Below are 22,106 nucleotides of genomic sequence, written 5' to 3' on the forward strand. Positions count from 1 at the left end.
TTGAACTTGACAAATGGCTTACAACAAATAATTTTTGGCTAAACACTAACAAATTATCTGCGCTATTTTCTCTCTAAGATTTCCTTTGCTATATGTTCTCCTGTTTATGAACTTAACATCTGAAAGAGTTAACAAGATCTTGCTTTCTTGTGCAGGAGGGTGCAATAGCTTATAATGCAGACAGATCTACCCCACAACAGTATGCGTGTAGCACACCAAGCTCTGAATTAGACCATGCCAGTCAGTGTGATGGAGCAGGAGTCGGCCATGACATGGGTCCTGGTACTGAAAATGCATTGTTAGCATCCTTATTGCCCAGTATGGCACAACAGATGCAAAGTGTGCAGCTGATGCCTTCAGGTTAGTGTTTTGTATCCTCCTTCATGACAAAGAAGAGAATGAACATTTGGGTTTCTGGTATAAGAAACCTCTTAAGAGGGTCATGGAAACAGTGAGATTTCACTTCTGTGTTGTATCATTTTTACTGGCAAATGTGCATGCCCTGGAACTTCAGTTTAATTAAAATTCCTGACTTTTTTTGTGCTGCAGCACCCCAAGCTATACTTGATGGGTCGGCTGCTGTGATTCCTCCTGCTGACCAGGAAGCTGTTCGAAGTGTCCCTTTCTATTCAGTGGGTCCTCCACCTGTTGGTCCAGGACCTGGCTTTGCACCTCCTGGATTTCCAAATCAATATGGAGCTGAACCATCACCACTCTATTTAGGGTCGACAGCTCCACCAGGAGGGCCACCACAAGAAACCGAACCACGGTCAGAAGAGCCTGCAAACCAGGAAACAGGTTTGTCTTCTCTGTAAATTCCTTTCCTTCCTTTCTAAAGGAAATTATTTCGTAGGATAATCTTAATATTTTGAAAATAGTGAATCAAATCTCTTGGATAATGAAACTTAAAATGTAGAATTAACTCTCTAAGAAAAATTTTAGTATTAATCTTGCAGTTTGGGCATAGCTTAAAAGAGAGGTCAGAATCACCAAATTATGTTTTAGTCCCAGCAAGTAATTTGGGAAATAAACTGGAACTGGCAGTTCTGTTTGCAAGATCTGTGGCTGGAGTCTCAGGGAGTTCTGCCTCTGGACAGCAGCTTCAAGGACCTTGATGAGTTTTTATTCTCACATGTTCAGGCAGACATACACAACTTGGCAGAGCTGTGTAAGAGATGTTAAGAACCTAATTCTGCTCCATACTGATGGCTGCATCTCTTGGCCTGATCTGACCTGTATTTAGAACAAACATGATACCCATCCAGTTGGAAGGGGAGAAAAAAATCATAGCAACTTCAGTACATGTAAAAAAATCTTGAGCTTTTAAAGAACAGCGCAAAACTTGTAACTAGTGAAAATTTTTGTATTAAAAAGTGTTTTTATTAACATCATCCAATTTTACTTTTTAAGGAATGCAGAGAATTGCCCCGGAGTCTCCATCACGAAATGCTTTCCCAGATCAAAGAGAGGAGGATTTCTATGGCAGAATGGCTAGCATGGTATCCTTATTTCATACACTTCTGCATCAAGTGTTAGCATCATTGTTAGTCTTCGCAAACACAAAGTGTATTGGGGCATTCTGAAATGGCATTCAGTGACAACATTCAAAGCTTAATTCCACCCTCCCCATCCCCCCATCCCCCGAATAAATAATGAAGAACTGTTGGATAAATTTTAGCCCTAATTTTCTTCCTTTAAGACAATTGCTCAGGAAAAAAAATAAGTAGTAGAGAGTGGAAAAATCAAGCTTATTGTGTGGAGAATTTCATTTTTTCTTTCTCTTCCCTGCCTTCCTACCTCCCAGAATGATCCTCTTGTAGTTGGGAGTGACCAGTTCTGTGGCTGAGTTTTTAAAAAGCACAATATTGACTTGCATTTAGTCATGCCTGGTGAAGTGCAAAACGTTTTCTCAAAATACCAAAACCTTTAAGTGCATAATGTTTTCATTGTCTAATTATCACTAAAATTATCTTTTTGAGAGTTAATTTAGTCTCTTGAAGTGGCAATTGTTTGAAAGAATTAAAATAAGCATTTTTAATTGGGATGTTTTTTTAAAAAAATACTCTCCCTTTATTAGTTGCTAAATTAACGTTAACTATTCCAATTAAAAGAAGCAATGAAATTCTTAATGCCAGAGTTGCTATGTGAACATTAGAAGAATAACATACTGTTGAAAAATAAAATGCAGCAGCTACTCTCTAGTGGCACAGTATTTTCATGCCTTTCCTCTTATAGGCTGAAAAGCCTGCATACCAGCATTGTAGCAGTGCCTTGATTTTTTTTTTTTAATTGAGTGGACTGGTTACATGGTAGAGCAATTACTTAGCCAGACTTCAGTTCTTTTTTTCTGCCTCCTACTTGTCAGAGGACACAAAAGTACTCAAATAACCAGCTTGAATATATTGTGTAGTATGGGAAATAGTAATAGAAAATGAATGTTGTCAGATACTTAGCTACTTGCTTGTTAAATGTGTGCTGGCTTTATATCTAATTAGGCACCAGGATGAAGATCCAGATCTGCATCTCAGCCCCCAGCACCTAGGGTATGCCATGAGGAGGCTGTTTCTTTCACTAAATCTTTGTTCTTATCTGTTTTGCTTTTTTTTGGTGCCTTTATCTCTTCCTGTTACTAAATTTTCAAAGGAATTTGTTTAGCAAAATAAAATTAATTCATTCACTCCAGCAGCAAAGACTATACTCTTCTGTATATTTGTAATATAGGCCGGTGGGCGAAGATCTAGGACTACTTCAGAGTCCTCTGTCCATTCTGTGGGACGAGAGAGATCCAACTCTGCAGCAAAACAGCCCTCTCCTCCTCCATCCATTCCTGAAAGGAAAGAGACTAAGAAAGAAATAAAGAATGAGCCAGCACCTAGAAAGGTAAACTTGATAAGAAAGGTGTCTATAAGTAGAGGAGACTGTTTGCATAAGTGATAAATCAGTGCCTTGGACTGGGAGGTAAAAGCCCCTGACTAGTGTTAGGTCCTACTTTTGTTTCTGCTATTGCAACCTCTAGAGATTATTCTTATGTACCTAAATTCTAGATTGTGCAGAGCGCTACCACTTACTGCCTCGTACATGCACTGAAACACGACTTAACGTTGCTCTGCTGATTCCTTTTTACTTTGGGAATCAATTCAAAGTCACTTTCCTCGGCTAAAAACAATAAAACTCCTTCTCTTCTCTCCTCTACTCCCCTCATCTACCACAGTGGATTTACTCCTAGGATCACAGTGCTTGTTTTATTTCCCTCCTTATGTCATTTCTGTGGGCTGGCTCTTATTTCCTGTTCTCTCAGGCTGCCATCTGTAAGGACTACTTTTTTTGTTTGTGTATATCAGCTTTGTCTCTGTCCTTCTTGTCTCCCTTTATCAAAAAGGAGTAACTTGAGTTAGCTGAGGATATCTTTCTCCTGTGTGTCTTTTTTCTTTTCTTAGTTGCAACTCCATGGGCTTGCAGTTGAAGACTCTAAAAGAAAATGAATTGTTATGTGAACTTTTCTTTGAATCTGTTGTAAACAGAGTATTGAGAGAATTAACTAGACATTTTTATTCTTAGAGTGGTGCAAACTGGTTTCGCTGGCTAATGGGAAAAGGAAAGAATGAAGCTTACCTTCCAGATGACAAGAACAAATCAGTAAGGCCCTAAATCAAAAAAATTATATACATTTTAATTTGTTCAAGTTGTTTTCTTGGATGACAGATGAATGTTGTTTTGACAAGAAGTAAGCAAATATTATGTGTAAAATTTTTGAAAATATGCTTATTCTGAGATCACTCTTAAAAAACTTTTTTTTTTTTTTTTGAGGGGGGGGCTTAACCAGCTTTAACTGAACACCTAATCTTTAACTGTGGTTTCCTTGTAGATTGTTTGGGATGAAAAGAAACAACGCTGGGTTAATTTGGATGAACCAGAAGAGGAGGTAATAATCTGAGGACTCTATTTTTCTAAGGGGAAAACTGTAAAATCCGTACTTACAATTTTTTTAACCTGTTATTGGCTCTTAAGAGCTGCATCTTTGAATTTGAATTAAAATATGCAACATAGGAAACTAATAATAAGATTTCACATTTTTATATCTACATCTTTCTGGAATCATTTCTGTCCTCAGTTACTTATGTAGCTGGATCCAGTAAGTACGATAGAATTTAAAAATGAATTTACTCAAAATTTTAGTCCAGTGTATCTCTCCATAGAAGCTGACATCACGTAGACAATTGCTTGTCAGTTGATTTGCTGCACTCAGAGAACAAAAAGGGAGGAAAAAGTCTGACTTTGAAAAAGCAATACATTCTGAAGCAAAGAAGGTCAACCATTCTGTCCGTCCTTGTCCCTGAAGGTCAAGTATTCTAGATCTGTCTCAAAACACAAACAAATAATAAGAACCACTGGTGTTGATACTCCTTTCATTGTGACTGTAGATGAATTGAAGTTCCTTGAGGTTAGATAAGGAGTTGTCAGATTAAAAAAGTTGAGGGATGTTGATCCATGCTTCGGGACATATGTCTGTATATCCAATTTTATGTACTCTGAAGGCAGCTGAAGACTTGATTTGAAATCCTCAATCAAATCTGGATGGATTTTTGTTTGTTTTGGTTTTTATTCTCCCTGCAGAGTAAACCTCCACCACCACCTCCAGCAGGATTTCCTAAAGTTCCTCAGACTGCTCCACCTGGGCCTGGCGGCCCACCTAGTGCTCCTGTCAACATGTTCTCCAGAAGAGCAGGTAATGGACAGCTTTGCTGCTTGAGGTGTGGAAGACTTCAGACTTTCTCTTTCATAAAATCATAAAACAGAAGTTTTGGTTCTTCTGAAAGTGTTTGGGAATAGTTGGCAACTGATACTGTGGAGCTGTGGCCAGTGTTGACTTTGGTGTCCAGCTTCTGCGCTGTAATTGCTATCACAGTCGTTCTGTGACGTAGGTGTTATTGTTCGTATCCCCTGAATCCCCCGATTCTGAAATCAGCTGACTCTTCAAAACAGGCAGAGAGGTGACCTTTTCTGTTATTTCTGGATTTTTCTGTTTTAGCGGGAAGCAGAGCTCGTTATGTTGATGTCCTGAATCCAAGCGGAACAAAGTCAAGTGCTGCTGTGCCTGCCCCATCAGACCTATTTGCTCCATTGGCACCAATGCCAATCCCTGCAAACCTCTTTGTACCAACCACAGGTGTGTCATGAGTAGATAAGCTTGTGAAGGGGATATTTTAGAGTCCCTTTTGCCAGTCTATATTATGTAGCCTTTAAGAAACGCTTGTTAACTCAGTGCATCTTGTTAACTCTAATTTTTTTTAGTAGTGGAATCGGTCTAGAAGCTGCAGTAAAAGAAATTAATTAATAAAGCCCACTTCCACAAAGTTGTTTGTTTCAGAGCAGCTGGGTAATCTAACCAGCAAAATTTGAACTGTGCAGTATTCCTGCCTTGCCAAGTATCTATTACTCACTTCTTTCTAGTTATAGGATTGATATTTGGGGAAAGAAAGGAAAGGGAATGTCTTACCTGCGCATTTGCTTGCCAGTCTGCTTTTTACTTTCATTGCATGCTGTGTTGCATGTAGTGATACTGCATATGGATAACTAAGGTTATCTGTTCATGCTGTATGCATCTCCCACTATTGTAGCAAGACTGAAGCATCTGGAAACATTAACATTGTCCTCTTTTCCTGAGAGAAAAATGGTATTGTAGAAATTGATTTCTGCTGACGACCCTCCTTCTCATCCTGTTAAGACAAATTCCCTGATATAGTGTGTTTGTTTGTATCCTGTTTCCTTTGTAGTCCCAGGGGAACCCCAGCCTCCGGAAGGCAGTGGAGCAGCAGAGCATACATCAGCTGCAAATCAAACCAGCACAGATCCTGCTGCAGCTGCTGATCCAGAGGTGGGTTAGAATGTCTTTTGTATGCAGTTCAAATTGTTGGGGGGGGGGGGGGAATCCCTAAATCTTAATTGAAAAACTAGGAGGGGGAAACATAAGTGCAAATGGAAGTGTGAAGCTCACTAAAAGTGGTGTTTCCAAGCTTGCCAGTGCTCCAAGTTCCATGTATGCATGGTGTCAGAGAAGGGACCAAGCGTGCAGGAAGCAGCCGTATTGGGCATGTTTTATCTGGGCTTTATATATTGCAACATCTTTTTCTTTCAATGGGGTCAATACAGCAGAAATGTGAGCTAATGTGAGCTAATCATAATGGGTCTTTGAGATACAATAATGAAGATAGATAAAAGTGCATTGTTTTTCTTTAGTATTTAAACCCTACAATCCTTCCACCTGGATCTGGGCTTCCTGTTTCCAACCCTGATGGCTCCCAGTCAGGCGAGGTAAGGCTTCATTCAAAGGAGTCAGCTAATGACTTGTGCAGCATATTTTAACCATTAATTTGTAGTGCACTTAACCTGGGCCATCTAAAACAGCAAGTAACTGATTCAATTGAGGATGATTAGCTGAGGCAGAAACATATGACTGCCTCCAAAATTGTACAGAAAAGACCTCTAAGTCTATATGAAAAGCTCAATCTCCATGTCTTTCTTTGTGTTGTGATCTCCTTGTTCTATATAAGTGGACTTTAACAAGCCTTTTTCAGAGTGAAATGTCAGATTAGTTTGAGGGTCTCTTCTTGCCTCATGCATGCATTTAATTTCACTAATATTAAGTGTGAGACATAAAAAGGAGAATAAATTGCTATATGCCAGGCAGAATAACATTACCTTTGTTCCTACTAAATGTTTTCTGTATCTACATAATTTTGTGCTTAAGAAGACCTTTTGATTTAAACTAACTTCTGGCTCTACAATTTTTTTTTTAAAAAAACTTGAAGTTGGTTTAACCTTTGGCAGAGAGACTTTAAAGTGAAATAAAACAACTGAAAGCTTGGGGCAGTGACATGCATGACGACTTTTTTATTTGTGTTTTTTTGTATTTGTGTGTTCTTGCTGTTTTGTAGCTTTCGCGCTCTAGTTCAATGAGTTCATTATCACGTGAAGTAAGCCAGCATTTTAATCAGGTACATGTGGCTGGCCATTCTCATTTATGTTAACTTATTTTCCCTTCTTTATTTTGCATTTGCTCAAATACTTACTAATGCTACTTTTAGCCATTTTCCTCTCTCCTCATTTCACAGAAATAACATTAAAAGTGACTAATGATGCAGTGTTCCTTTTAATGCTCAAACAGGGTCTTCAAACCTTTTTGTGTTTATGAGGATGCACATAATCCAGACATGATTTTTATTATGTTTAAGTAATTCACTTAGTAATTGTGATCAGCTCTTCCCTGGGATACCAGAGGTCAATTGATTAAAAAATAAATTAATACTTAAAAATAAAATAAAAAATATAAAAAGGCGAACACTTAAAAAAAAATGAAAGAAAAGAAAAACAAGAAAAAAAAGAAAAAAACTGCTGTTGCCAGTTTCAAATGATACCTGTAATGATACCATTGCCTATTTCATTTGCAAAAGCCCCTGTAGGAAGTAAAGGAATGCTTCATCTCTACTGTAAGTTCGAGTACTCTAAGGTCACCATAAAGGAGTGACACAAACTCTTTCTGATACTTCATAGTAAAGCAAAACTTGACACAGACTGTTTATTTTGGGGCAAGTCCTAAGGTCTACTAACAAAAGCAGGAGATACTAATTCAGTGAAATCGCACTGGTGTCTTGTTTTGGTTTTGCATGCCTTGGATGTTCAGAGCTATCTACAGTTTATGCATGTGACATTGTTTTGCCAATTCCTACATTAAGCAAGTAATATTAAAGATATGGATGCAAACTGTACCAGCACTTTTTGCAGTTGTTACAATATGCTGCTCTGTACATATTGTTGGCATTATTACTGTGAATATTTTCTTTGTGTGCCTAAGCAAACCAAGTTTGAGAGGCAGTGAAGCTCTGCAGTTCCATAACTTTAATATAATTTACTTTTTAGCCTCCCACTGTACCACCTTCAGGGGGACCTTCAGCAGGAACAGTACAGTTCTACAATCCTTCTCAATTTGCACAAGTAAGAAAAAGCATCATTTTTACTTTAAACACAACTGTAGACTGGTTTGCCCTGAGAGTTAAGAAAGTGAAGTGTTGCTTGGTTAAATCACAATTAGGCAGGACCTTCTTGCTTTAACTGATATCAATTGACATCTACCCTTAGAAAGTAACTTGATGTGGCCTTAAATATCAGTACAAACTCTACTTTTTCTTCTCCCAGCTATCTTACCATCTCTTAATGTTTTGACTCATCACTGTATTTCTTTTTTTTTCTTTTGTTTTTTTTCCTTTTTTCTGGTTACCTCTCATCACGTACAGCTCTTGCATATTGTTGCTAAAATAATCCAGTCCATCATCTGGTTTGCCTCCCTGCTTTCCCTGCCTTCATAGCATTTGGGAATTCTGCAAGATAAAGTAATGAAATTAGCAACAGCTATTCTGTGGTCTTTTATTCATTCTTCTCAAACCAAGTGTGCAGACTTAAACATTAGCATGACGCAAGAGGCAGTCTCACAGCAGGCTAGGTATCTCCTTTATAGCACACTTGCTGTGCATGAAACAAGGCTCTTGCTACTACAGAATGAGTTTCTTGTGCTGTGGTAGAACCATAAAAATTAAATTGTTTAAATGTGTACTGCTGTGAAAATCTGGTGCTTCAACAGACCTCTGAAATGTTCACCATCGCCTGACAAGGAGAATGTCGCCCCTCTTAGTCTTTGTGTTTTGATTTTGTTTTACTGGCTTCAATCTGGACGATCCATTGCATGCAGAATGTTGGATGTGCACATAGACCAGTCTAGTTCCTGTCTAAGTTAACAGATTAAAAACTTTCTGCCAACTTAATTTGTATTTTTGTCTGCATTATGACATTTTTTCAATGGTGGCTTTTGAGAGTTTTTTGTTTGTTTTTAAATTTCTATTTTCCTTTTTCAGTCTCCTGCAGCCACTGGAAGTTCAAGGCTGGGAAGAATTGGACAGAGAAAGTATCCAACATTGAAGTAGAATACAATGGCTTTGTATTCAAATTCACGCTCTTGTTCTGATTATACAAAGAACTCTTCAATCTTATGGCACATGCATCAGTACTAGCTTGCAGTTGACATGCCAGTAAATTAATGATGGGTGATTTTTTTTCATGAGTCTCGCTACTCACACCTCATCTACACAAATAATTACCAAACATGAAATATATGTAACTTTTCCTTTTAAAAACTGGCTAGAAATAGCTTTGTTGTGGTAAAGAATAGACGTAAGGGAGGAAATAGCTGCTGTCTGTTACAAAAACTGTAAATTGCATAGGCAATTGATTCCTTAAGTTTATTTTAAACCTACTAGTGTGACTTTCAAAGACATAGGTTTCAGGGATTCTTTAATTTCTGAAGGATGCTCCCCTCCCAGTCGGGGACATACATGTCCACATTGTAATATAACACTCTGTGGCCTTAAGAGGACCATGCACAATTTTAATGCTTATAAAATAAGATTTGGTTTGTCAACGTATGAAGTTCAAGATGTGCTAGTTTGTTTTTGGAAAGGGGGAGGGGGGAAGAGGGGGCCACAGCGCATCCAAATAAATTGACCTATATTGAATGAAAACTGTGACTGTAATCTAGTACTAATTTGATTTGGATCTTATCTAGTATGTATGTAGTTTGTGGTTTAGATTACTTGTAAAGCAAATTGTATAGTCTGAAAGAAGCTCTCTGTATAATAGCCAATGCTGTACTATTTGACGAGTGAGTGTTCTTTTAAGTGCAATATGGTTACTTGCTTTCTCTCAAACTGCTGGCACTACGTAATTAAGGTGGTAACAGCTTGGAAGTTGTTTAAATTTCTTCCTGTTAGGTGCCAGAATCTGTTCGTAATACTCTGTTCTTGGATTTCCATTACTAAAATAACCAAGGTCTTAAATAGCTAACAGCTGAATTTTGAACATGCTACAAGTAGGTGGATTAGACCTCTACCAATGGACTTTAAGAGCTTGAGGTTTAACGTAGGAAATCTTGAAAACCATGATATGCAACATTCATATTCACTGAAGAATCTGAATCATCCACAGAGAGAAAATGAACTTTAAATATTTATTAAATCATAGGCCATCTTTTATTTAGAATTTGCCACCAAAACTATTTGATTTTACTTGAATTTCTGCCCATGAGTATAAATACCATGAATGTGGAATTACCAGTGTTGGCCCCTGATTGTTTGTCTTTTCCTGAGTAACGCCACATTGGAGGTCTGGATAGCCTTACATTTGTTCTAAAAGGTTTATATGTAATTGGGAGGGGAGGGGGAGAAAATGCTGTGTGGGGGAATTGGAAACCTGTGCATAATTGTCCATGCGTGATCCCAGACGTGGTCAGCAGCAGTCTGTATGGGTTTTCTTTTGTACCTAAGACCTGGACAGACACTTGGCTTCCTCTGGCTGAGCTGTGCTGCTATTTCTTTCTCCTTGCAGTAGAAACTGCCAAACATCTGATTTCAAGAAGGCTTCCTCTAAGCTGGGAGCGGCTATCTTTCCTAAGTGTAAGATTTGACACTGTAAATTCTTAAATAAAATATTTTGCGCTCTGGAGCACTTTCACATTTTACTCCTTGTGGTTACTGCTTTAGTGAGGGACAGTGGGACGAAGGAGACTCTCCAGTGCCTTTGGGAAGTGGGCTGAGCACTGAAAGAAACGGATTTAGATGCTGCTGTGAAGGTATAGGGGTAATCTTCGGTGTTGGAGCTGTTTTTGGGGAGCATCTCTGCAATACGCAGATTCGGAGTTGGACTGAGCTCAACGGGGAGGGGAGGGTAGAGCGCCCGCTGCGGGCGGGGCGCCGCGTGCTGCGCGCCCTCCGGCCGCCAGGGGGCGCCGCGCTGGCGGGTCGGGACGGGGGGGGGCGCGCTGGCGCGCGGCGCCTCGCTGGCGCGGCGGGGCGGCGCCGCCGCCGTTGCTAGGGCCGGGCCGGGGCGCGGCGGGGCCTGGCGGCGAGGCCGGGCCTGGCCTGGCCCGCGCGGCGGCCGGGGGCGCCCGCAGGTGCGTCGCGGGGCCCTCGCGGGTTTCATCCCCCCCCCCCACCGCATTTTCTGTACGGAAACGCGGGGGGAAGCTCGGAACAAACGAGCGGCCCAGGCTGCGCGCCCGGGCGGGCCGCGAGGCTGCCTGAGCCTCGGAAGGACAAGGCGCGACGGCGGCGCGGTTTTGTGCTTCCTCCGCGCTAACGAGTAACGCGCAGCCGGCGCCTGGAGGAGCCTGTTCCCATCTCCGACTGTTTTCTAGCAGCCGGAAAGTCATTTCGCTGCCCTGCACTTAACCGGTGTTATTTCCTCCTTTATTTTCCATTTCTGACAAGGTCCCGTAGCGGTTTGAACGGCTGCAGCGCGAGGTCCTGTGAAGAGGCTGCTCAGCTCCGCACGCTTCCGTTCTGTGTTTCTCTGGGGAAATCAAGTGTTCCACCTTCTGCAATTCTGCAAACGATGTGTCCGCCTCAATGTATGCCTTCCCTTCGCTCCCAGCTAGAGACTGAACGGTCTTCAAATTACACACCTTTCTGGCTTTTTGAACCTACGGGGTAAGCAGGGGAGAGAAAACGATGCTGTGAGGACCTTCCCATATGGAGCAGTGTCTGTAGGTGGTAGCCGGGAGGAGAATGAATACGTTAAATGGATTTTCTCAGCACTCCGGGGCATGTGTTACTCAGAGCCCAGAGAGCAGAGCAGTACAGGACCTGCAAGCTAAAAAAACTGGCCAAGCAGCGAGGAAGGGGGCTGGTGACAGTGGGGTGCTTACCTTTGGAGATACCCTAAGTACGGGCAGCTCCTTAAATGAAACGTCAAAGCTTCTACCAGAGGAAGCCAAAGCCAACATGCGAATCAAATCAATCACCCCAAGACCTCCTAGGAAACCCCGGCTGGAGCGTGCAGCCTCTCTGGATGAGAAAAACTGGAGGAGGTGGAGGCGATTAAGAACGAGTCAGGAAAGTCTGACTGATCCCAACGAGACGAGTTCCTCGAATGGTTCCCTACAGGACACGTCCCTCAGCCCTGCTGTCAGGGGTAGGGCAGCCCCCTGCGACCAGTGCTGCGAGCAGAGTTCCTTGCGCAGTTCACCAGATGCCTCAGAAGGAAGTTCCACGGAGAAGAGCAGAGGTGGCACTGGTGACCTGGGGAAACGAGCTTCTGAGATCTCCAGTGCCTTCGGTGGGCTTCTGCGAGGGAAAGCGTTCTCAGGCAGCAAACCCCGGCTGTCCCAAATAACACCTACGCGACCTCTGCCGCCCATGGAGCTCAATGTGGCCTCTTACGCACTGAGAACAACTAATAGGATTGACTCAGATTGTGTGGATTATCAACGTTATTCTCGGCGTAAGTTTGGGAGGGTAAGCAGCAGCTTGAGTGATACGAGGCTCCCTGGCAGCGGGATGGTCTATGATAATTGCTCCACAGACTCCATGAAATCTTCGTTCAGCCTGCTCACTCCCATTCGTGCCAAGGATGTTCGAAACAGGTACGTTACCCAGCTTCTCCCGTCAGAGATGGTTTGGTATTTGTTACTAGGCAGGCAGCTGCCGGAGAGTCCTGTTGGTCTGAGGTAGAGAGCTTCTGACTGAAGGATAAATGACAAAATTGTTCTGTGTTATTTAACTTACTGTGAAGACTTCAGTATGAAGGTGAAAAGTTTAGTTCAAATGCTCTATTTTGTGTTCTTTGTGCTGTGCATTACTTTCCGTAAAAAAAGACTTAGATTTCTGTCAGCTTTCTTGTAAATATTTCAGTAAGCTGTTTTGAAAATTAAATGGTAGCTATAGGTGCTAATGGTTCGGAATAACTGGTTTTTTAACCTAAAAGAACACTGGGCTGGAACTGAGGTGCTAACTGGCAGGAAACATTAAAAAAAAACAAAAAACAAAAACTTTAGCTTGCAGCAGTCATGCAGTAGTTGCACACATGTGCCTGCCACTGTCCTGTAGGGTGCTGAGTGTCTTCTGCAAGTGTTGAGCTTGCTTGGCTTCTGACAGGATCATATGTTACAAACTGCTCCGGTGTATCACAGGAGATTCCTGGAGCAGCTGGGGCAGAGAATCTCTTGAAGAAAACTGTGATTCCACTCAGATCTGAGTACAGCACTTTCTCCTGCAGTGGTCCTGACCTCCTCCTCCAGCTCTGGTTGCTCATTTGCCTTCATTATTAATTAAGCTTAAATTATTGATTGTCAGGAACTGACATGGATATTCTCATCTGCTTGCTAGTGAATTGAATCTTCTTCTTGTAATTGGCTGCAGAAATTCTATTTGTAAAGACTTCCCAGCACAGAGCTCAAACACTCCAGCCAGTGTTATTGACAATACCATGGGGCAGGAACCGTGTTAAAAGGTAAAGTGTGCTAAGTCTTCAGTTAAAAGTTGAATGTTATAGGTACGTAATAATCTGCAAGATATTGAGGGGTAAGTATAATCATTGATTCAGAAATAATTCAAAAGCAGTGGAAGTCAGTGATGCAGGAAAAATAATTGAGAGAGAGATAAATTAAGGTGTTACTAACTGGTTAAAAAAAAAGAAAAGAAAAAGGCTTGTCATTGACGAGTTTTCATGTGCTTTCTTCTAAACAGCTGTTACAGTCAGATGAAGTATTGGGTAGACCAGCAGATTGCCCAGCGTTCACTGACATTATGCTGTAATCGTTATTTGCAGAGCTTAAGCAAGATTAAAAGTGCTTATTCAACCTGCTCTCCTTTTGCCAATATCCCTTGTTTGTGAGCAGCATATTCTCTGGAGAGGCAAGTGGTGTGTGGCAGTTTGGAATGTGAAATGCTTTTAGACCTAGGACTCAAGAAATCTTTTATTTGAAATTTGATTCGCCAAGCTGCAGTGAAGGAAGAATGTGTGTTTGAGTCCTTGATTAGGAGCCCTTTAGTGCCAGGGGAGTGGTAGTGCTGTTTTCGTGTTTGAAAGGTAAACTGAGCTGCTTCAAGATACTCAAATGTCAAGCCGATCTCTTTACTTTGTGTCTGAGATGAGTGCTAGGGGAATTTAAAACTTCAGAAGTCTTGTGTCCTCTGATCACATAACCTGTGTGGTATCACTCTCAGTGTCGTACCTGTGTCCTGGCTTTGAAAGGTTGGTTTGTGACAGTATTTCTGCTCTCTTGCCTGTGAGACATGAATACTCCACAAGGATTGTTTCCAGTTGAGGAATGTTTGGGAGATGTGCACTGAAGACAAGTGCTGGCACATGGCTGAAGCAGCCTCAGAGTTTGTAACCTGGAGGCATATTGTATCCGCTCAGTCCTAGCTCCTCTGTGCCAAGGGGATGGTCTGCGATTGGGCTGACAGCATCAGCATAAACCAAACATGGCTGCTGGGAGTGTGACAGGTCATGGAGCACCTTTCATAAAAGATGATCCATCACGTGCTAGTGCCTTTGCCAAATTCTTTTCTGAGTTGTCTTGTGTTTCCCTGGAAGTCATTTACGTTTTAACTTCAAGTTGCTGAAAGTTGTAAAAATTGGTAGAACTTGAGGCAAGTAAAACAACATATAGATAATATGTTCTTTTCTTGAGCTGAAGGTATATTCTTGATTAACACAAGATTCAGGTGTTACAAAACAGTATTTTGATAGTCATGCTGTTTGCTTAGATGCTCTTTTGTGGGCTTTCTGTTTACAGAAGCTACTTGGAAGGCAGTCTTCTGGCAAATGGTGCCTTACTGGGAGCAGAAGAACTTAGCCGATATTTCCCTGATCGGAATATTGGAATTTTTGTGGCTACCTGGAACATGCAGGGTCAGAAGGTATGTGCACATAAGTCTTGCACATAAGTCTCTACAATTTCCCCTTGTGTATTAGAGGGACCGGTGCAATATCTTTTTTCTGTTTGTGATTGCATTCCCAATCAACCTGAGTTTGTCTCCTTTATCAAGTCAAAGGACCCTCTTGCACACATTCAGCTTTGTGAAAGAAAGCTGTTGTAATGGGATTCCTTAGACCTTAGGTACAAAAGCAATGAGAAACTTGCTAGTGACACTCCAGCTTTTTGTGGCAGCTCCCTAACGCTCTGTTGCAATTAGGGTCATTTGAAGATGATTAATGATTTAGTGCTTATGAAGAGAACATCTCTAATAAAGAACATAACCTCCTGCCTACATCTTTGCATAGCAGAGGAATTTGAGATTGCTTCAACTAGGTGATTTAGGAGCTATGCTTGGAAGAGCACAAGCAGCACCTTGGTGGATTGAATAAATTTGTAGGTGTCCAGCCCCACAAAGATCAGACTTTTGTATGTCCATAGCCACCTTCTTCCAGCTATAGCAACCGCTTTTCTGCATGAGCCCAAAATGTAACAGAAAGCATCATTCAACTTAAAGTGGATACTAATTATTTTCCTCATTAACAGATCTTGGGTTTGGTCATTTCTTACTTCCTCCTTTTTTCACATATATTTTCTCCTTTTCTACTTGTGTATAAATTTATTTCCTGTCTGTGTATCTTCATAGTGTTATGACTTAGTAACCATTTTTTTTTGAAAGCCTGAATTGTTGTCATGTGCCCTGAAGCTTGTAGCTTTTCCTGGACTTTTACTCTACTTCTGTAGTAAATTGTTGCATAATTAATAATGTTAATTTCTTCTCCTCCACCCTTTCTTAACAGGAACTTCCAGTGAATCTGGATGACTTCTTGTTACCAATGGATCCTGACTATGCCCAGGATATGTATGTCATTGGAGTTCAAGAAGGCTGTCCAGACAGGTAGCAACAACAGTGTAATGAACTGTCCTCTTTTCTTGTGAACTAGTAGCTTTCTTTTTTTAATTAGTCTGGAAATATTCTTAGTCATATTTTCAGTATTCCTAATAAGCTATCCTTTAAGTCTGTGAATTCAATGCATAAGTACCAGGGGAAACTGATTTTAGAGGAAAACATCACAAAATCTGTAAACATAGGACTTGGTCCTGTTCTTATTGAAGCTAATAGCAAAATTCCTGTTTGATTTCAGTCAGCGTCTTACCACAGATCCGAAACAGAGCTTGCCTGTAGTGAGCTAACTCCCTAGCAGCCTGTTAGTTTGTAACCTTACAGTCATTAGCAACACCTGGCTCCAAAATTTCTAGTCTGTCTGATAGTGAATGACACCAGAAGAGCAAGTTGAAACTTCATGTCAGTTCTTGCTGTTTTAAGATACCTTCTCACTGGGACATGTTTTTCCTCAGAGTTGGAGTACAGACTTGCTCAGTACAGCGACACTAACTCTCACCAATGTGCAGATTTTGCTGCATGACACACCAAGGGATACCCGCCAGGCTGATCGGCCTTACAGTGTTGCTTTGCAGGGGAGGTTCTGTTTATGCTTGCATGGTTTTCTTCATCAGAGGGATTGCTGTCTTCTCACAGTGCTCATTTCCCTTCTTGGTTATTGTCTCTGGTCCTGTTCTTGTGATCCAGCTGTTCTTCTCTCCTGTAGAAGAGAGTGGGAGATCCGCCTCCAGGAGACACTAGGCCCTCACTATGTCATGCTCTACTCTGCCGCGCATGGAGTGCTCTACATGTCAGTCTTCATTCGAAGGGACCTAATCTGGTTTTGCTCAGGTGTGTGGTCCAGTACAAGCTGGAGAGTGGGGAGATAAAAGGACTGCTGCCATTAGGTGTCATGTCCTTTTCCCCAGGACTGTCTATCTCCTGACTTCCCTGCTTCCTGTCTCCAGAGGCTTTTCTGTAACAGCTGCTTCTCTTTCTCCTTGCAGAAGTGGAATATGCCACAGTGACAACTCGAATTGTGTCTCAAATCAAAACCAAAGGAGCTCTGGGGATCTGCTTCACATTTTTTGGGACCTCCTTTCTCTTCATTACCTCCCACTTCACATGTGAGACATTTACAAGCTTGGTAGAAAGGCCCTGACTGAGGGAGGAGTGGGTCTGCTTTACAAGAGCAAAAAGCGGCAGAGGAGTGCAGGAATAAGACATCACTGAAGTTAAAACTCAAGATTGTTGAGCTTAGAATGCTTGGAGTGGGGGATTTTTTGGTAGCAAACTTACAAAACAAATACAAAAATTAATTTTTGTGCAATTGTTTGCCTTTCTGCTCACTTTCTGTGATTGTCTTTTAGTCCTTATGCTCCCCAGGTCAAGGAATTGTTTTTTACACATGGAAAATGTCTAACATCCTTTGGACATTGCTGTTACAACCAAAAATGGCTACTGAATGAAAATGATGCATCATTGGCAATACTGGGGTTTCTGTCTTTCAGCTGGGGACAGTAAAGTGAATGAGAGGAAGCTGGACTACAATAAAACCATTCAAGCACTTGCACTTCCCAAGAATGTTCCGGACACAAATCCATATCGATCCAGTTCTAGTAAGCATGAAACCGTGGTTATGTGTGAGTGCAAGTGAGCAGAGTTTGTGCTTTGTCTTTTGCCCTACACTAAGGAGAGAGAATGGGTCTGCTTCTTTGAGAGAGTTGATCTTAAAAGAGATCACAAGTCTTTTTGTGTGAGGATGCTGCCTGATTTTTTTTGAGATGGAGCATTTTTTTGGTGAGATTTGAGAGAAAAAGTTGAAATGGAGGAGGGGCAGGAGGAAATTGAAAATGTGACGTATTTTCTCAGAACGGTAATGAGATAATTTTGAGGTGTTTTTTAAAAATACTATGGATATATTTCAATTTTGCGAAGTGTTTTCTAGAACTAGTAGAAGTAACTATTTAAAAACTTGCACAAAGAACGTTATTTCATATTATACAGACACATGTAGGTAAACATAGATATGTATGTATGTATATGAATTCAACATAGTTGGCCAAATTTTACTGTTGTCTCTTAATACTCTGTTGTTAATATGACATCTAGATACATAACTAAGCTGTTTGTCTAGAAAGATGAATTTATTTTTCTGCAGTATAACATTAGGTTTCTGTGTTCAAACTATTTTTAGGCCTTACAGCAAAAGTTTGGTCTGTTTTTCAGACCAAAACTTTATTTTCTACTATTTTTCTATTATCTCATTCTGTGATGATCAAAGGAGAAACATATATAGTATTTTATCTCTTGGTAGTGAAAAGAAATAATTTGTTTGTTCCTTAAACATAGCTAGTAGTACTCTCAATAAACTATGGATAATATAGCTGTTATTTTGAAAATAATTAAGTGAGTTTAATTTTAATGAGCATGTAGCTACATCAGTATTTTAATTTTCCTCAAAACTCAGAGAATCAGGGAAGAAAGGTTTGGGAAGAGTGTCTGCCTTTTCAGAATGCTTATTTCCATACTGACACTTCTGGCTTGAATTTGCAGGTGATGTCACAACTCGGTTTGATGAAGTATTCTGGTTTGGTGACTTCAACTTCCGACTAAATAAGGATCGTGAAACTGTGGATTCCATCTTGAAGCAGAACCTCGGAAAGGACATGTCCAAGCTACTGGAGTATGACCAGCTTATTAGTGAAATGAGTAGGGGTGAGGGACAGCTGTTTTTCTCCCTAGCCTCCAAATTTCTTGGGACAAGAATATTTACAGCCAATTTCCCGAAGACCTTCACTGCCTTCTGTTGCTGGACTCCCTAAAAAAGAGAAATCAGCAGTTGTCAAGTCTGGTGATAAGTCAGTAGGAGGAACTTCTGCGTTTTTCTGTGTCTGCTGTGTCATCTGCCAAGCGATTTATTGTTCTTTCTTTCATTTGTCTCCTATGTTAGCTGGGATGCAGTTTCTAGTCAGCAATAGTTAAGCAGTATTAAATAAATGCTTAAAGTGTGACAGGTCCTTGGGAAAAAGGCGTTAGTTGTTTATGCTGTTCTCCTCCCTTGCAGGGTCTATTTTCAAAGGATTCCGAGAGGCTGACATTCATTTCCGTCCTTCCTACAAGTTTGACATAGGAAAGGACAGCTATGACACCACTTCCAAACAAAGGACTCCTTCGTACACGGTAAGAGATGATTTCATAGCAGCATTCATAGAAAGGCTGTTCAGCCACATACATGCCTCCAAAACGGATTCCCACCTGTATTAAAAAGCTATCTTGGATATGCCCCTTGCCACAGTTGGTCTGCATAAGATACAGTCATGCTGAGAATTAATATCGCTCAAGGGCAACATGCGTATGGTACTGGCTTGGGAGAAGGGATTGTTGAGTGCATGAGTACAGAGAAACTTTGGTACAGACTGCTAATCTTACTTTTCCCTGCCTTACAGCCTAATATAGTACATTATCCCTTGTGCTCAGAGCTAGGCACACAACTGTTATTGGGACTGTGTCCACCCAGTGAGTTTGGTGAGGACTAGACACACATTCTCACATTCTTCGTGAATTTATCCTTCTCAAAGTCATTTAATTCCACTAAGTGGCATGATGGATGAACACATTTGTCTCCTGTGAAACAGTACTTCTCTGCAGGGTGAGTAAAGGGAGTTACCATTGGTTTCCCATCTCTGCCCATCAGGATCGAGTTATATACCGGAGTCGGCACAAAGATGACATCCATGCTGTCAAGTACTCTTCTTGTCCTGTGATCAAAACTTCGGACCATCGGCCTGTATTTGCCTTGTTCCGTGTGAAAGTGAGGCCTGGCAGAGACAAGTAAGTGCCCTCCTTAGTCCGTGTGATTGTGCGTGGCTGCAGTGATCCTGAGGACATGTGCCTGCTAAGACTTGCTCTCACAAGAGTTCTTGAGATGGAGTTAATCCCCTGTGGCTCTTTGCAGCCTGTTTTGTGTTTTATACAATATCCTGTCAGTGGTCAGAGCAGTAAGAGCACTTAAACCATGCAGCTGAGATCTGAAATCCCTGCTGCCGGGTCCCTTAATCCATCTGAGGGAGAAAACTGAATCCATTGCAATTTATTATAAATCTGTCTTTTATCTGAGATAGACCTCTCACTGCTTTTCCTGTCGGCATGGGAAATTTTCCTCTTCTGTTCCTCTTTCCCCTTTCAGGATCAATTCTGTTTTCCCTTCCCAGTGGTGACTGCATTTCAACATAGCTGTATGTTTGCAGAGTACTTTCAGATCTTTCAGGTGTCTTAATATCCCAACTGTAGGCTGGGATGCTAGTAGAACTTTAAAAATTTGATCAAGTAAGTCACTGAAATTTAGTTAATGTCTCTTTTCTGTGAGTAGCATCTTCAAGGAATTCAAGACTGAGGTATCCAGAAAATAGTAATTTCTCAAAGCACTTCATCAGCAGTACAATTAGAATTGGGATCTTTTTTTTTTTCTGGCTTATGGGTATTAAATACCCATTAAATAGAAGTATTGCAGAGTCACTGAAATTGGGCTGCTATGATTTTCTTCTGACCTGCGCAGAAGACAAAGGTAAGAAGTGCTGAACGTGAACCATTCCAGCCTGGTATTTCTGGAGATGGGAAGGCCTATGAATACAGCAAGTTAAGAGTAACCTAGATTTTACAGTTTAGTTTCTCAGCTACCCATCCTTTGTGTTAAGGCTAAAGACCAACGTCCTTCGTGCATATTCCTTAAGAATGTAGGCATTTCCATGCTTAAATTGAAGGTGCATTTCCCTGTACTACTCATACATTGTGAAAACCCTTAGCTTGTTCCTGTAGAAAAGGACTTTCACATGTTCTCTCAGAGCAACAGCTGACTGCTTCAAGAAGTTAAGAATGACTTTTCTGCTTTTTGTTGTATAGACTAATTGGGAAGTATAGAGCCAACAAGAAAAACAAATTTGAGCCCTGATCTTACTGCTTTTGTTTATGTTGTAGCATTCCACTTGCTGCGGGGCTCTTTGACAGAGAGCTCTATTTAATCGGAATAAAGAGACGGATTACAAGGGAACTTAAGAAACGGCAAGAGCAAAAGGACCAAAAATCCAGCAGCGTGTGTAGCATTTCCTGAACTGAGAACTCTGCAATGCTTGTGTTAGAGTTGCCCTGAAAGAAGATTTCAGGCCATGGCAAAGTCTCCAGGGAATCGTCTGGTTAAGCACCTGTGGCATTTGCTGTGGCTTGTAAAGAATGTCTTAAACCTTACCCTGGATTCATTTGCGTGAGCTAATCCACACAGCTCAAGTGGTTTTGCTGAAGAAAAAGGGAGTCAGATATTTAGGACATCCATATGAACAGACTCAGTTGATTTATTTTTAACCGTATTATCTTTGGAAGCAGCCCAGTGCAGTCTCTTTTGTTTTAAGATGACTACACACTGTGTGCAAGCCCTTGGAATTGGCCCGACTGGGGGCAGGTGACATAAAATTCTGCAGAAAGGTGAAAATGTTGGTTTGTCTGTTTGATTTGATCTACTTTGTGGGTTTTTTCCTTATCTGCAGCCAAATGTATGGTATTCTATAAAATGCTTAACAGGGACCAGTTAGGGAAACTTAAGCAGTTTTGTCTGAGGACAGTGTTCCCGCATTGGGCTTCTTGGCCCTCTAGAGCAAGACCTCTATGAAGGTACTACTGTACATTCTAAGTGTGCAACTATTGCCTTTGATTAATTATTTTATAGGCCTTCTGTTACTAAGGGGGTAAATATTAATTTTTCAAACCAGTATATTTCTTTGATTGTTGAGACTTCTTGAAACAATCCATTCCTCAATTCATTTGTCCTCCCTAAGGGTGATAAAATGCTGCTGGGCCTTCAGCAGCAGGAGACTGTAGTTGAAAACAATGGTTTAAATACAGCTAGTATGTAATGCTTCACCAAAATGATTAAGATATCAAGTGAATACTAAGAAAATATCCAGAGAAATTGCAGGAAATCAGATCAGCTTAATTCCATCCCCTCTTGTTCTATGAGTTAAATGTCATTTGTTTTTATTTTCCAAAGTCAGTGAACTGTGAATAACTTGCTGTTTTTGAAGTAAAGTAGTGTCATCTTACATGTAAAGATACTACAGGGACCAGTATGGTGCTGGTAGAAAGTAAGTACAGTTAATAGTGAAAAACTCTTTATGGGCACAGATTGCATGGATTAGTCATCTTACTACACAAAAAACAGAGCAAACTATTTGGAGGAAGTGCTGCTAACTATGCAACCTGTTCAAGACAGTTCTGTTCTGTACAAATATTTACAGCACTGGCTTGTCTGTAGCCATCGGGTATTTGGATTTCCTTTCTTTTTAAAGGAATAAAAATAAATTGATACTGTATCTTAAATGAGAACCGCCTCTTGTTGTAAGGTTGTGAGAACTCAAGTCCTTTGTGTGA

At 40.9% G+C, this 22,106-nt stretch overlaps 2 protein-coding genes across 8 annotated transcripts in view; both read left to right on the forward strand.

Annotated features, from left to right (window-relative positions):
* Positions 1 to 10,557, forward strand: part of SEC16A (SEC16 homolog A, endoplasmic reticulum export factor) — a 31,815-nt gene extending 21,258 nt beyond the window's left edge. For 4 of the 5 annotated variants that reach the window (XM_062590656.1, XM_062590658.1, XM_062590659.1 and 1 more), the window contains 13 exons: positions 156 to 360; positions 550 to 798; positions 1,411 to 1,499; positions 2,722 to 2,880; positions 3,559 to 3,636; positions 3,866 to 3,922; positions 4,615 to 4,726; positions 5,030 to 5,167; positions 5,775 to 5,875; positions 6,238 to 6,312; positions 6,936 to 6,995; positions 7,918 to 7,992; positions 8,907 to 10,557. In XM_062590656.1, coding sequence (XP_062446640.1) covers positions 156 to 360; positions 550 to 798; positions 1,411 to 1,499; positions 2,722 to 2,880; positions 3,559 to 3,636; positions 3,866 to 3,922; positions 4,615 to 4,726; positions 5,030 to 5,167; positions 5,775 to 5,875; positions 6,238 to 6,312; positions 6,936 to 6,995; positions 7,918 to 7,992; positions 8,907 to 8,975 — 1,467 coding nt within the window. In that variant the 3' untranslated portion in view covers positions 8,976 to 10,557. The remainder of the gene's footprint in view (positions 1 to 155; positions 361 to 549; positions 799 to 1,410; positions 1,500 to 2,721; positions 2,881 to 3,558; positions 3,637 to 3,865; positions 3,923 to 4,614; positions 4,727 to 5,029; positions 5,168 to 5,774; positions 5,876 to 6,237; positions 6,313 to 6,935; positions 6,996 to 7,917; positions 7,993 to 8,906) is intronic. The other variant, XM_062590657.1, reaches the window with a different exon arrangement.
* A 385-nt stretch (positions 10,558 to 10,942) lies between these two features.
* Positions 10,943 to 22,042, forward strand: INPP5E (inositol polyphosphate-5-phosphatase E). 3 transcript variants are annotated; one of them, XM_062590703.1, is made up of 11 exons: positions 10,943 to 10,996; positions 11,313 to 12,466; positions 14,624 to 14,747; positions 15,604 to 15,701; positions 16,414 to 16,538; positions 16,694 to 16,813; positions 17,198 to 17,305; positions 18,243 to 18,404; positions 18,754 to 18,869; positions 19,384 to 19,520; positions 20,664 to 22,042. In XM_062590703.1, the coding sequence occupies exons 2-11, from the start codon at positions 11,610 to 11,612 to the stop codon at positions 20,794 to 20,796; spliced, it is 1,980 nt and encodes a 659-aa protein (XP_062446687.1). In that variant the 5' UTR covers positions 10,943 to 10,996; positions 11,313 to 11,609; the 3' UTR covers positions 20,797 to 22,042. The 3 variants fall into 3 exon arrangements, with proteins under 3 accessions (XP_062446687.1, XP_062446688.1, XP_062446686.1); XM_062590702.1 differs by lacking the exon at positions 10,943 to 10,996 and having other exon boundaries at positions 11,063 to 12,466; XM_062590704.1 differs by lacking the exons at positions 10,943 to 10,996; positions 19,384 to 19,520; positions 20,664 to 22,042 and having other exon boundaries at positions 11,056 to 12,466; positions 18,243 to 18,372; positions 18,754 to 18,864.
* Positions 22,043 to 22,106: the final 64 nt, after the last annotated feature.

The sequence above is a fragment of the Rhea pennata genome, chromosome 18, assembly GCF_028389875.1.
Source record: "Rhea pennata isolate bPtePen1 chromosome 18, bPtePen1.pri, whole genome shotgun sequence".
Lineage (NCBI taxonomy): Eukaryota > Metazoa > Chordata > Aves > Rheiformes > Rheidae > Rhea > Rhea pennata.